Here is a 14,608-nt window from a genome sequence, read left to right on the forward strand (position 1 = left end):
TTTTTTGAGAACTTCTCAACTATCAACTATATGTACATACATATGTAAATTTGTATGTATATCTCACTAACTATCAGGCTGCCTTACTGTCTGCCTGGGCGCCTAAAATCGGCACATGAGCAACAAAAATTTTAGAAGCAAAAAAAACGAGCGCGCCACAATTTGTTGGCATAAACTGAATAGTGGCCTAAATGGCAGCGACTGCCAAAAATGCTGCTGCCACACACTTTTCTTCCTCTTCTTCTGCGCGTTATTCTGTTTCTATTGCACAAATATTTATGTTGACTTTTGTTTTCACATTTTTTCGCCTAAATATTTACACCATGCTAGACAGACAATAATACATGTACACTAGGGTGGTCCAAACAGTAAAGTCAGAATTTTAATGCAGCCACCCCCTAGGATTGTTGTATACCAAAAAAAATATGCCGCTATTTTTTTATTTGGAAATCAAAAAATATTTAGTGGTCCCTCTTAGCGCTCAAAGTTTCCCATGTATTTTATGTATTTTTCGATCTTAAAACTCTGTTTCTTTTCAGGAAACTTCCAGTACTAATACCCAATTGTTTATTTTTAACCATTTTTGAATACTAAAGATTTTTTATTGTTCCCCCCATTGCATTTTCTGGGGGTTTTGGCGGACCTATAAAATATAGTTACTATGAAAAAAATGGTTCAATAAACAAATAATTGGGTATTATTATGGGGAATCTGTTGAAGAGATACATAGTTTGTCGATCGAAAAAATATTGATTTTCAAGAATTCTACACCATTTCTACGAAAAGTTGTTTTTTTCCCATATAAAATACATGGAAAACTTTGAGCGCTTTCAGCAGTATAGAACAATGCTAGGGAGTGGCGGCATGAAAATTCCAACTTTACTTTTTCACATGCAAATCTGGACCACTCTAATGTACACGCATGCATATAAAATTTAAGTTAATAGCGGCACGTAATAGACAACAGCAAATAAGATAAAAATAAATTGATTCGAAAAGCTATAAAACAAGGCACTTGCATGTACATATGTATGTAAAAAAAATTTACTCACGCAAAAGCAAGGCGGAGAAAAGAGTTTAGTTCTTGAGCTGCAGTGCACTATTTTTGTTATCGAAAAACCGAAGCCAATGGAGAGTGACAAAAATTTGAACTAACGTCACTCTACATTTTTGGCCACAAACTAAAGCTTCGGCAAGACGTAGACTTTTTGAATTCATTTTATTTTCGCTTTTATTTAATTTTATTTCCATTTCATTCTATTCTAATCCATTCCATATCGTTTCAATTCCATTCCTTTTATTTTTTCATTTCATTTCCACTTAATTCCAATTATTTCTTATTTTATGTCATTACATATTTCATTTCCACTTCATTCCTATTTGTTTCATTGCATTCCGCATTGAGTTTCCAATACATTTTATTTTAATTTACTTGACTTCAATTAATTTCGTTTCGTTTCACTTACAATTACCTTGACCTGAGGGTCAATTCTCGTTCTGCGTTATTGTAAAGTGGTAAAAATAACACTTTCACACCGCACTTATTTCGGTGTGAATTTTTGCCTATTCACTCAACTTCACGATAACGCACGATTACTCCATGCGCGTCCGTAAAAAATCAATTGAAAGCTTTGAACGCTGCTCCAACGGGAGGGCTTCAAAAGCTCAGTAAAACTGTATAAGCTTTGAATAGAAAAGGAAAAAACAATAGTCGAGCTACCATAAAGCACTTGCCGAAAAGTTTGCTTTATTTGTATTGTTTACGCTATATGGAACTTACAGAGCTTTTTAGGTGGATTCCTTAAATCGGTGATGGGCACCGCCTTGCCTGGTTGCGGAGCTTTTTCAAGTTTTTTTTTTGCACATTTTGTATACGATTGCATCGAATAAAAGTTCACAGTTCATTCAAAATTATGAAACTTTCGAGGTGTTCGAGGCGCTTTCTGCTTTAAGGGAATACCTCAATCATCTTATGTTCTAGTCCACCCTTTTCGAAGTGCGAAAGCTTGAATCACAAATAAAACAAATCAAAAAATATTCCAACCCCTCTAGTTTTTAAACTTGTTAGCAGAATGTTATTTACACCAAATTTCCAACCACACATCTTAAAATCAACAAAAATCGTAAATTTTATACCTTTGAATCGATTTTCATAAGGTAAGCTTTCAAACCTTACTTTTATTAAGAAATTTACAGAAAAGTGGCTAGCTGATATTCTAGAGTGGTTAACAGCGCCACCTTACTCACGTGCAGAGCTTTTATAAGCTATATGTGTACCTAAAAGCCTTAAAAAAAGTTCGCTTCACTTGCAGAATATGTTTTGGTCGAGGTTGGGAGAAGTACCCTGGTGATAGTCAGCCCCCTTGGCCGAGTGCAATTCTGGTTTAAGCTTTCTAAACGCTTTATAAAGGTTAAAAGCTCTCTATGCCTTCTACTGATGTAAACTAGTTACGACCAAAAGAAAACCTGCGGAATAGTAATGGATAAATAAAGCTTTTACTCTATGCTTTATATCACTGACGATCAGAGAGAGAGAGCTTTCCGCTGTGCGTATCCTGAATGGACAATATTCTGAAAACCTAATTATGGCAACTTGACTTAACTTAACGTAATGTAGAACTTAGAAAATTTAAATGAAACAGATTCGACGTGGCATTAAGTTACGTTAAGTTTCGGCTGTTCAATTATAAGCAACATCCATTTAAGAGAATGTTTAAGTGAGAGCCTGTAAGTTACCTTAAGTTGCCATAATCAGACCATAAGGTTATATGAACAGCTATTTTCGCGTGAGAGAGCTTCAATTCTGTGTAGATCTTTTTAAATACTAGTTAAATTTTTAAAAAGCTTATTCTGCGGTATATTGTGTTCAAAGCTGTATATGAATTGTCTGTCAAAGTGCACAGAGTAAAAGTATAATCTGATCGCCACTGGTATAAATTTAAAAGAAGCTTTAAAAAGCTATGACGATCAGATAGAACTTTCTCTCTGTGCGCGTCCTTATTCCAAGCATTGAAAGCTTATTCCGTTTTAGAGAGCTTTAAAGCTGTGCAGTTCTATACAAATGCTACAAAGTTTTAAAAAGCGCGTTATATGATTTTAAAAGCCTATTATGAATTCTCTATGAACGCGCACGAAGTAAAAGTTCCATCTGACCGCCATTGGTATAAATTAAAAAAAAAGCTTTAGAAAGCTGTGCAAGCTTTCAACTTTTCGCCCATTACCGTTGATCAGCAATTATTCTTGAACTTGATATGCGGATAGCAATCAGCTTTTTATGAGATAAGTGCAAGCTTCAGTGACAATACTAAAATGAAAACGATCATTGGAAGGCATGATTTTGGAATGCTTAAAGATTTATTTGCGTACAAAAATATACATATGTGCATATTATGTACATATCTATGTTGCGCACATATGTTTCACATTTGCTGAACCATTAAAGTAAACCAAAAATTCCACACATTTCCGAAGCATGGACCGTGGCTATGAACATTTAGCGCTGCCATAAATTCTGTAATGGAAAAGAGTCCGGCAAAAAAATTAAAATTGCATAATAAATTTTCACATTTCATTTACGGTAAAAATAAAAAATTCGCACACAGCAGCCATCGGTACTTGGAATATTATTCCGGCAGTTCAAGCAAATGACTAATGGAAGTTTGTAGTTCTATTGCTCGTCTTTGAAAATTAGATTTGATAACAGTATGTATGTGGCATTTTATTAAAAGAACTTGAGTGACTTTAGAAGATTTGACTTTGAATTAAAAAATAAAAAGTTTCACTTAAAAACTTTAAATTTTTTACTAAGCTTCTATTAAAAGGGCATCTTAAACTACACCAGTTAATCGTTAAAATATGGTTTGGAAACCCATTGAAATATTGCTTTCAAGGGAAAATGGCTTATCTCGAGATAAGTTTTTTTTGTCTGAAATTTGATTATAACTTTTATATTTATTGCAATTGTAATGACTGACTGATATACAATTGATTTTCTAAACGAAATAAATTTATCATTGCATTCCGTTTCTTTACTATAAATTTGCTTTATATTTACATATAAACCAGTGTAAATCCAGATTCAATATTATCGTGGCGCATTTCCGCTGTTTAATCAAATGGAAACTTTATGAATAAGTGGAACATATACTTGAAATGTATTTACATATGTATGTACATACATACACGTATGGACATACACACATATTGCATCCAATATGCTGCACCACTTGTTGCAACACTGCATATTGTTGATGAAAGATGTTTTGTTCACTTCAATTTTTATTTCGTTTTCTTCTTCTTCTTCTTCATTGCGCTTATCAATTTGGAGAAAGGAAGAGCAACACAATGCCTTTAAGCTTAGCATAAATGTTGCAATTTGTAGTGCGTAAAGTCATATTTAATTATATACACTTAAATACTTGTGATTTCAAAAGGCACTGCGAGTGGCACAAATTAAGTGATAGGTTAAATCGCCAACATAGCAGGCTGGAGCTACAATAGATTACAGCCAGAGATGTTATAAAGCTGGCGAGTGCATGAAGATTAAAATCATTTTCGACATAAAATTACAGACTATTCATACATACATATGTATGTATGTACACATATTTAAGCACATACTAAAATATGAGCTTATTTCGGGCTTTTTAATTTTAGTTTTTAATTGCCGTTGCTTCCTTAACGATTGTTAATTGGATTAACTCACAACCAATTAGGGCGCTCAATATGTAAATGTGCATATGAATGTACACATGTACAGTAGAGTGGTTCAAAAACAGTAAAGTCGGAATTTTAATGCCGCCACCGCTAGGATAGGACCCCTTTTTTTGTTTTGAAATTAAAAATATTTAGGGAGTGCTCAAAGCGCTCAAAGTTTTCCATGTATTGCATATGCATGGAGTCGAAGACATAGATAACGATGTTTAACCGAAGATTAGCGTTAACCAGGCATTGAGTAACCGGCCTTTGGCTAGTAATGATTTCACTTATATCAGAAAACGTAAAAAGCTTTGAAGCGGAATCATCTGAGAATAGAATCTAAATCTATAAAAGCTGTCTGATCGTCACTCATATAAACCAGCGATGGCCAGATAGAGCTTTTAATCTGCGCGCGCCTATACAAAACATATAGAAAGCATAAAAGAACTTTGCCAGCGGGTGTCCATCGATATTAAAAGCTCATTTTATCTATTACTATTCCAGAGGGCATCTTTTGGTCGTGAAGAAGAGAGAGCTTTTCCCCTATACAAAATGTTCACGCGTACAAGGCACTTCCACAGTTCTCTGCCATCACCGATTAACAGGGCAAATCTGGCTAAGATAGTAAAAAGTTTCTCGTAAGACAAATGAAAGACAGATGTCAAGATAGTACGAACGACTTTTGTTATTCTAGCGCAAACGTCTTAGAAAAAAAAACTGTCTCTCATTCACCACTCATAGTGAAAACATATTTTGAGAGAAAGCACTTGTATATCATTTAGATCGCAAAGCACAGCCGTGCCGAGTTCAAGTCTCGAGCAGCGGTTTTATTTATTTTTTTACTTGATTTTTAGATTTTATTTTTTTAAGAAAAAAATCTTTATTTCATTTAATTAATAGAAAGTTATTTTCTGTATTTTTTTCTTTATTAATAAAATGTATATTCTAACTCAATTTAATTGTCTTTTAATGTTAACATATACTTGTTTTAAAAAGAATTTATGAACTTATTTTATTTTTTTTGTTTTAAATTAATTTCTTTTATTGTTTTTAGTCTAATTTTCTTTTAATTATTAGATTTTATTGTTTAAAAAAGACAAACAAAATTATTAATTTCAGTTGATTTTTAGAAATTTACTTTATTAAGTTTTTAAGTTAATTTGTTTTTCCTTCATTCTTTTCATTTTCTTTTAATGTTTAGATTTTATTGTTTTAAAAAGAAAAATAAATTTTTTGATTTCATTTAAGTTTTAGGGTTTTATCTTTTACTTTTTCTTGATTATATCGTTTTTTCTTTTTTAATTGAATTTTCTTTGCATTTTTAGATTTCGTTGTAAAAACAAAAATATATATATTTTTTTATATTTAATTTGTATGTACTATTTCCTTCTTTTTTGATATAATTTTTTCCCCTTTCTAATTTGGTTTTTAGATTTTAATCTTTCAAGAAGAAACCAAATAAGTTTTTTTTATTTTCATTAAAGGAGAAACATATTTTCTGCTTATTTTTTGCTTTATTTATTTATTTTTTTCTTTTTTTAATTTAGTTTTTTTTTTATTTATTACTTTTGAAATTTTTAAAAAGAGAATCTTTGTTTTTTAATTTAATTAAATAGAAGAAAAAACTTATTACTAAAAGGCGAACAGCATATCGCTAAGACCTCCTTGTTAGCAGATCTTTCTTTGTCTTTCGAAAGACTGTGGTGAGTTGAAAGGCAGTTGCCAGAATTGCACTGTCAGGTTTTCGACGATCAAGGAAGCTTTTAACTACGCTGAACGCGGTCATACAAAAACTTTAAAGAGCTTTATAAAAAACTGAACATATTTTGGATCAGTGTAGGCCAGGGCGATCCTTAAATTAACTGCAATCGGTTATGGAATACATACAGAAATCTAGAAAAAAAAGCCGTGAAGTGTTGAAGTAAACTACGCTGCTTAATGATGGTGATATTTTCAGTGCTTTTTAAAATCGATTTTTTTTTTTTGATCTTCTGTGCATTATTATAGCCAATAAACTTTTTTCAAGCACAAATGTTTCTTTATTCTCATATTTAAGAGCAATCACAATTAATTCACACTTTTGTTTTCAGCACTTAAATCTGTTGGAGAAAACTAAAGCTGAAAATACTTAGCGGCATAAACTAGTCTGTGTTCTATTGGGATTTATCGATTTTGTTTTAATTTCACTTGCTTCTTCCTTTTTGTTTATATTTTCTATTTTTTCTCCTTTCCATGTAATATGACATTTGTACTATTTAACGTTATCGCTTTTACTATCTGTTAATGTTCGTCGGCTTTTTAACTTTATCTACGGTATCCAACTTTTATTGATTTATTATATATATACACATACTTACATATTTATGTATGTATGCATATTTTAATTTAGAGTACTCGTAAAAAAAACTATTTTTTTCATTTCTACTAATTTTATATCGTAAACATCATAATTAATTACCTCACTTTCTTCATCCGTATTCAACATGGTCCTTTTCTTCGTATAGATTTAACCGTTTGCCGTCTTTACGCGTTGGCTTGTATTTTATTAATAATTTCACTACGTACATTTGTAATCGACTAAATTCGCGAGCGTTCAAAGTTGTCAATTTTATATTAAACGACTGTTGTGCACGAAAGAAAGGGTGGTGGTCAATATGTGGCATGCTACACATGTATTTGAATGTATATACTCGTGCATATTTACATATAGACGGGCATAAACACCAAAGCAAAAATAGTTCATTAATTACTTAATGTACGAGGGTGCACTGAAAAGTTCTTAGTTCAAGCAATTTTACGATAAAAAGCCGGAACCATTCATATAGGTTTTCATACTTTTAAAAAAGATTTTTTTTAGTGTTAGAAGCCTACAGTGTTCATGATAATAGCTACCTTGAGATTATGATTACATCGCCAATTACTCGAAACACAACATAGGGGGCGCTGAAATAGTTTCTGCAAGTAATTGTCGTTTGATTCGAGCCCAACTTGATTTTGTTGCATATTTATGGGGGCAGTTCTAAGGCCAATCTCTGAAAAGTTTCTATCCCACTCGTTCACCGACCAACAGTATATCAACTTCAAAATATCTCTCGAACCGACATCTTTAGTCGCTTGCAGAAATAGAATACGCACCGACTGGGACATATGTACACATAGAGGAAGTTACTTTTGGCACTCCCATTTGAAAGTGTTTGTCACATCAAGTTCTGCTTACCGACGAAATGTGTTGCAGGGAAAATTAAAGACACGGGTACCATAGAACTAAGTCTTAAAGTGGCAACCAGGATAAAATCGAATCATCGGCCTTTGAATCTTAGTTTTAACCAGCCAGACCACTCCTGGGTTCACCAAACAGAGCTAGCGCCTATAAAAGAGGCTGCACCATAGATTAAAGACTCTTTTCGTAACTTGCCTTCAGTACGTATCCACTCTAATAGCCAATCAGCTATACAGGGCTATGAAGCGTCGTTTCTAGTGGTAATAGAATGCAGGCAAGTCTTTAGCAAGCTAGTTACTAGATTTTCCGCCCACATGGTATGGACGAGGAAGGGAACCTGCTTGTCTGACGTAAATTTCTCTCCCCAAGCGGGTCTATCTTTATCTACCAACAAATAATGGCTTAAATCACACATTTTCCAGAAGGCAAAGAAAATGTAGTTCACCATATCCAATTGTATGACAACCTGGCTTCGATAAGAAAATGTCCGGCTTACTCATTCATCTAGAACGTCCTCTATCTCGGCAAATTCATGTTAGTAGAATGGACCTGTGGGCAAATATTTTTCGATGCGGAAAGAATTGAAAGCATAGAACATAATTTTGTCACTGCCCTGCCCTAGCGGGATTTACAGAACGCTCATTTCAAAATTACACTCCACAAAAGGTGGGATTTTCATTTAAAAAAGCCTTGAATTTCTTGGTGTGGTGTGGGAGCTGAAATACATATCGTCAAGCGGTTTGGTAAGGAGTTATACTTTTGCTTCTTTGACTGACTGGCCCCTCAAATGGTACCACAACAACCCTCTTGCCTCTCTACTATACTTGTGCTGGTAATCCCTTCAACTAAAGTTACGCTAATATTTATAAGCCTCCCTCGTATGTGTTTGAATGTAATGTACAATAAATAAAAACATTTTATTAGCTTACATAGCACGGCAGTCGGTTAAAATTCTTTTACCATCTAGACCAATTAAAATTGAATTATGAATTAAATCATGAATGACCTTGAACTTGAAGAATAACGCCAAGGGTTAAAGGGAAAAGTAATTTGAAAATAGGAAAAAATTAGTTGATCGAACAAAATTCTTTCTAAATTTTCATAACCCTTTTTCACGCACCCGCTGCTTTTCTCTATTACCACGTAGTACTTGTGGTCTTTACATACTATACATATAAATATGTATGTATACATATGTAGTAGTAAGCTTTCTTCAGTAACTGTGACAGTTATTTGTTCATCTAATAAAATATTACTGATACCGCGCCCGATTCATGTAGCGCTGTGTAGTTATTTGATTAGTAGTAGCGTGGTACTTCCCACTGCCATTATGTGAAGAATTTCTTCCTCTACAATGTAGTATTTTTTATCTTTTTGATTAATGCATTTAATTTGACGCAATCAGAGTTATTGGCGTTGTGTTGGATAAATTATTTTTAGTTTTTCATTCATTTCAAAATTAAAAAAAAAAATACATCCCATTGTTATCCTGTTATCGGATTAGGCTTAAAATGCGGAATGAGTGACAGTTTTTAGAAAAAATTTTCATGAAAATCGATAAGTACGTGTATTTTTAGAAATCACCATTTCATATTAAAAATTTGAAAATTTTATAGAAATACGGATGAAAATTTTTTTGAATTTTATTTTTCAGCCTGCGGTACAAAAATGCCCTATCTCAACATATTTTCAATGTGTTTTCAGATGAGATAGAGCGTTCTTCAACCAAATTCTGAAGTACGGCGTTCTTTAGCCAGTTTTTCAGATAGGTCGATCTTCCACTCAGCCGTCGATATTCCAAAGTTTAGCAAAGTTATGGGTATTTACAAAAAGGAAAGTTGTTTTTTAAATCGATATCTCCAACACGGCTGGACAAAAAAGTTTAAAAATCAGGCAAGAAAAATTATCAAAAAAAAATCGGAGATGCAAAAGCCAAATGATTTCAGAATTGGGCTGGAATGCCCCATATACTACTTAGTACATCAGAATGAATGTATCTATGTCATCCAATGGGTTACAATTAGTTACCCACAACTACAAACTAGCAAAATAGTGAAATAAGTACGCGAGGAATTCAATGCAACCCAGCCAGCAAAAAATCCTAAAAATGAAAAGCAAGTGAACGAAATGCGGATTTTTGTCCATTTTCGGATACTTTGACGATCCATTTCGGGCTAAAGTGTGCGGCAGAAATGTACCGAAAATTGTTTTGCAATGGATAAGTTTTTGGCTGTTTTTCTGAAATTGTTGCTTTCAAAAACATGATATTTTTCGAACGTTTTTCGGAAATGAAAATTGAAGTTGTTTTCTCTACGTTTGCAGGTACGGAAAATTGTACCAGACCGCACTGTCGGCAAAATTTACGTTTCTCTGCTGGCTGGGAAGCAACTGACATTTTTAACCCAACACTAGCTGACAACAACCAGCCTTTTATTTCATCTTGTTCGGCTTACTTTAGCAAATTGACCTTAAACGTCAGAGTTATGCTTAGGCGAACGACAAGTGTATGGATAAAAAAATGAAAATGTGTTGCGGCTTTGTATACCTAGAGTTTGTTGTGGATGCACGGGTGCTACTGAATGGAGGACGAAAGTAGAAAAAAGTGCAAGTTGATTGGTTTCTAACTACGTTTGTATGTACTCTGCAAGGTATAATTATATACACACGTATGCATAATATAAGCTGACTACATCGGTTATGTAAATACCAAAGACACGTAGTACATATCATAGCATATGGAAGTAAATGAAAAACGTCGAGCGAACAGTCGGGAAATTTCACAAACGTCTCGCAAGCCTGCTTAAAAAAGAACCTATTCAACAATAAACAAATGTTGGAAAGTCATATTTTCAAGACGAAGAAAATAGACGCCGAAAGACGTAATTGCGAAGAGCTTGAGATCCTGGCAGTAAGGGACGTGGGGCGAAAAATGCTTCAGAAAATAAGGCAGCTACCTAATGGGATCAAGGCCGAGGCTAAAGATGCAAATCTGACAACAGATAAGATATAGAGGAAACTTTTCTTAGCGCTTAAAAATAGCAGTACCCTTGGAGTCAGCGGTCAACCGAACGAGCTGTTCAGAGCTAGCGGCGAACAGGTGGTCAGTTGCGGGTACCAGCTTTTAGGCAGAATTTGGTTTTTTTGAATAAATAAATGTCGAGAAATTTTAACCTCAATGTACTATGCCAAATCCACAAAAAAGGGCACCCCGTTATTTGCGTTATATGTCTGTTAAGTTGGCATATGGAATGACGCAAAAAGCCAAAAAAAAATATGGAAAATAAAAGACCGTTCGAAGTAGATTTTCAATGGTTCAAGAGTTCCTGAAAAGGAAAAAAAAAGTTCTGTAAAATTACGCAAAAAAAAAACTTTCAAAAAAGTCAAAAGGTTTAATATTTCAAAAAAATAAAAAATTAAATCTGTGCTTTGCAAAAAAAATTCTGTAAAATTAAGCCGAAAAAATTTTTCCTAAAAAATCAAAAAGTAAAAATTAAAACTTTTCTGAGTAGCTTTTCAATAGTTCTAGAGTTCCTGAAAAGGAAAAAGAGCTCCGCTAAATTTCATCGAAAAAAGATTTTGTCAAAAAAGTTGAAAAAGTCTAATCTGTGCATAAATAAATATTAAAACTGAGTTGCTTTCAATAGAGTTCCCGAAAAGCAAGCAAAGGTACGAAAAATGCGATAAAATGGTTATAAATAATAATAAACAGAAGACATTTTATAGCTGGTACCGAACTCGGTACATTCTGTTTGGTAGAAAGTCACAGTAGAAAGCAAAGAATATTTTTTTCAAAGAATTTTACAACACTTTTAAACTAAATAGTGTAATCAAATAAACAAAAATATATATTATACTCGAATATAAAAGACCTAATAGCACCGTGGGACAAAACAAAAATATTTCGAAACACACGAAGCAATAAATAAACTCACGAAACTGTGGCCCAAATATGTTAAAACCGCGTTTCAAGTTTTTCTCTCTGACGTCAGAATTTCTTAAGCAGTTTGCATTAATTACTTCCAAAAATTATTTAAAAGATTCAGTGCAATGTAGAATACCAATATTGTTATCAAAGGAAAGAGAAAATTCAGCAGAATTTAAGTAAATTAAATTTTTTCACAAGGTCGATATTGAAAATGTCCTTTTAAATAATTAGATTTTTTTTAAGCTAATAAAGTTGTAATGATGAAATTTGAGGAAGTGGTTGAGTGTATATTAAGACATTTTCAATAGCTAATCGTCCTTATGCACCAAAAAATTTAATTTTACAGTATTTTCTCTTTTACTCATACTGTTTTTCTTTTATTGCGCCGAATTGTTTTAATTATTTTTTGAAGTATTTCATATATTTCTAAATTCAAAGTCTTTGTAAATAAAAATCCCGATGTCAGCGATAAAGACTGAAAACTCAGTTTTACTCTATTTAACCCATGCTTTCGCGCATATATTGATTCTTTTGTGTGTAAAATTTACTGTCGCACGTTGTAATAATTTTCAAATATTTTGCTTAATTTTTTTAACATTCTTAACTCTAAATATAAAAAATGCTTACTTGTTCGTTGAGATTATCGCAGATTTCGGCACTCAAACCATTCATTTTGTTGTTGCAACAGTGATGTGCCTGCATATCAGCAGCGTCTAGCGCGCCACCGTTATTCACGCCACCAACAACCGCACTCCCATTCACCATCGACGTTTTGTCTTCGAAATCACAGAGTAATTTATTTTTGAAATTTTTCAAATTCTCCAACTTAAAACCGTTTGTATTTGTATTATTTGTTTTATTCGAATTAAATTTACTTGTCAGTGTTTCTAAATTCACCAACTTATTATTATTGTTATTATTATTGTTGTTGTTGTTGTTGTTATTATTACTACTAATTTGTTCACTTTCACAATTATCGTCACTCAATTTATTCTCAATGAATACCAATGAATTTGGTTCCGATGGCACAATATCTTCAAAATCAGCTGGATTCAAACTCAAGAATTGCTCTTGATCTATCAGTATCGGTTGTTTACCAAAATTATATTGATATTGATTACAACCCAAGGTATAGGCGCCACTATTCAAGGTCGACTGTGTGGCTGTTGTATCGAAGTTGAGGTTCAAATCTTCTAAACTCTCGTTGGAGCGTTTATGATTGGCTTGTTTGTCGCTGCCGAAACATGCGCTGTTGTTGTTGAGTGTTATTGTGCTGCTGGTGGTGCTATTGCTGTTGCTGCTGCTGCTGTTCGTTGCGGGTCCGACAAATTCGAATTGGCCAGCCCACATGTCATAGGCTAAGTCGATGCTGTCGGGCTGGCTGGCCGGTTGGCTACTCATTATGAAGTGGCAGACTAAATGTACGTTTTTTTATATTTTTATATTAGTAGCTAGTTTTGTGAGTAACACTGCTGCCCGTACTGTAGGTGTATGATGAGTAGTGTAGGTTTGTTGAGTATTTTGAGTTTGTGGGTGTGGCACTTTATACGGTGTTTAATAATATAATTAACGCTAAAAACTATTTTTTTTTCTTATTTCTTTCAGCTATTTTGTTTGTGGCGATAATCTCTTTTTGAGAGTTTTTAAGGCACTTTATCACCGCTCGCTCTCTTAATAGCATCATTTATTGTTATTGTATTCTTGAGTTGTGTCATTTAGGCATTGCTGTAGTAAATTAAACACTACTTTTATATTTTTTAGCTGAGGAAAGGTACTGGCGGTTTTGTAGCACAATTTTTACATATTTGTATTGTTGTTAATCCCATAATTGAGAACTTAGTCGGATTTTTATTCTCATCATCAAGCAATGAAAGGTAATGTTTAGGAAATATTTTGTATTTGATTTATAAACGATTTATTAAAATTTATTAAGCGCAAATGCATTTCTTTTATTTAACAGGTTTTGGTGCTAATGACAAGAACATAAATGGTTGGTGGTGGATGATTTTATTTTTTTGAATTGTATATAGAAAGTGACAGAAAATAAAAAAAAAAATCATTTTCCTTTTAAATTGCTGGTGAAAACGGCTGTTACAGTAATAATTTTTATTTAAATCTGCACAAGTTAGATAAATATATATTTTCGTAGAAAGCACATCAATACCTTTCGAACGGTACGTAGATTAGGTGGTGCATTCAAAAGATAATGACAAATATCTATGAAAAGTACCAAAAAACACTTTTTTCGAAAAAACTCCGAAAACGCTTCTTTGAAAAAAAGGGTATTGTTTTCATGTTCAGCGACCCAAACCTAGCCTTTTTTAAAGAGGTTATTAGGAATTAGAGGGTGCTTAAGAATCGACAAATAATATTAACAAATTCAAACTTTTCACCCACTAATGCGAAATTAAATTGATCCAGTTTATCGCAAAATATAAGAAAAATATATAACATTCCCAATCATTTAAATTCACTTCGCTCCAATGCACCCAATTTGCTACATTTTTTTTTTTTTTAAATTTGGTTCAAATATTTCCTCTTAATTTCGCCAACCATACATTTCTCACAACTGACACACATTCCTCATTTTTGTACGAATTTCCGAAACAAATCGATGGCAATCACCGATTTTCTTTTCACTTTGACATCGCCATGTCACTTATGTCATACCGCAATAATCAATGATGTAATTTTCGTTGCTGCTGCCAATGCGCGCTCCTTCTCTAGCCACACAATAGCAGCGAACGTTACGGGTCTATGACTTG

The 14,608-nt window shown here is 33.2% G+C and overlaps 1 protein-coding gene across 13 annotated transcripts in view; it reads right to left on the reverse strand.

Moving 5' to 3' along the window:
* LOC118739457 (putative uncharacterized protein DDB_G0286901) overlaps positions 1–14,608 on the reverse strand; it is a 180,078-nt gene that overhangs the window by 14,833 nt on the left and 150,637 nt on the right. For 2 of the 13 annotated variants that reach the window (XM_036470791.1, XM_036470790.1), the window contains exon 1: positions 12,471–13,244. The exons of 10 other annotated variants lie outside the window; for them this stretch is intronic. In XM_036470791.1, coding sequence (XP_036326684.1) covers positions 12,471–13,244 — 774 coding nt within the window. Of the gene's footprint in view, positions 1–7,156; positions 7,223–12,470; positions 13,245–14,608 lie in introns of those variants that run through there. One more of the 13 variants, XM_036470806.1, reaches the window with a different exon arrangement.

This window comes from Rhagoletis pomonella, unplaced genomic scaffold (genome assembly GCF_013731165.1).
Source record: "Rhagoletis pomonella isolate Grant_MI unplaced genomic scaffold, Rhpom_1.0 Rhpom_scaffold_00005, whole genome shotgun sequence".
Classification (NCBI taxonomy): domain Eukaryota; kingdom Metazoa; phylum Arthropoda; class Insecta; order Diptera; family Tephritidae; genus Rhagoletis; species Rhagoletis pomonella.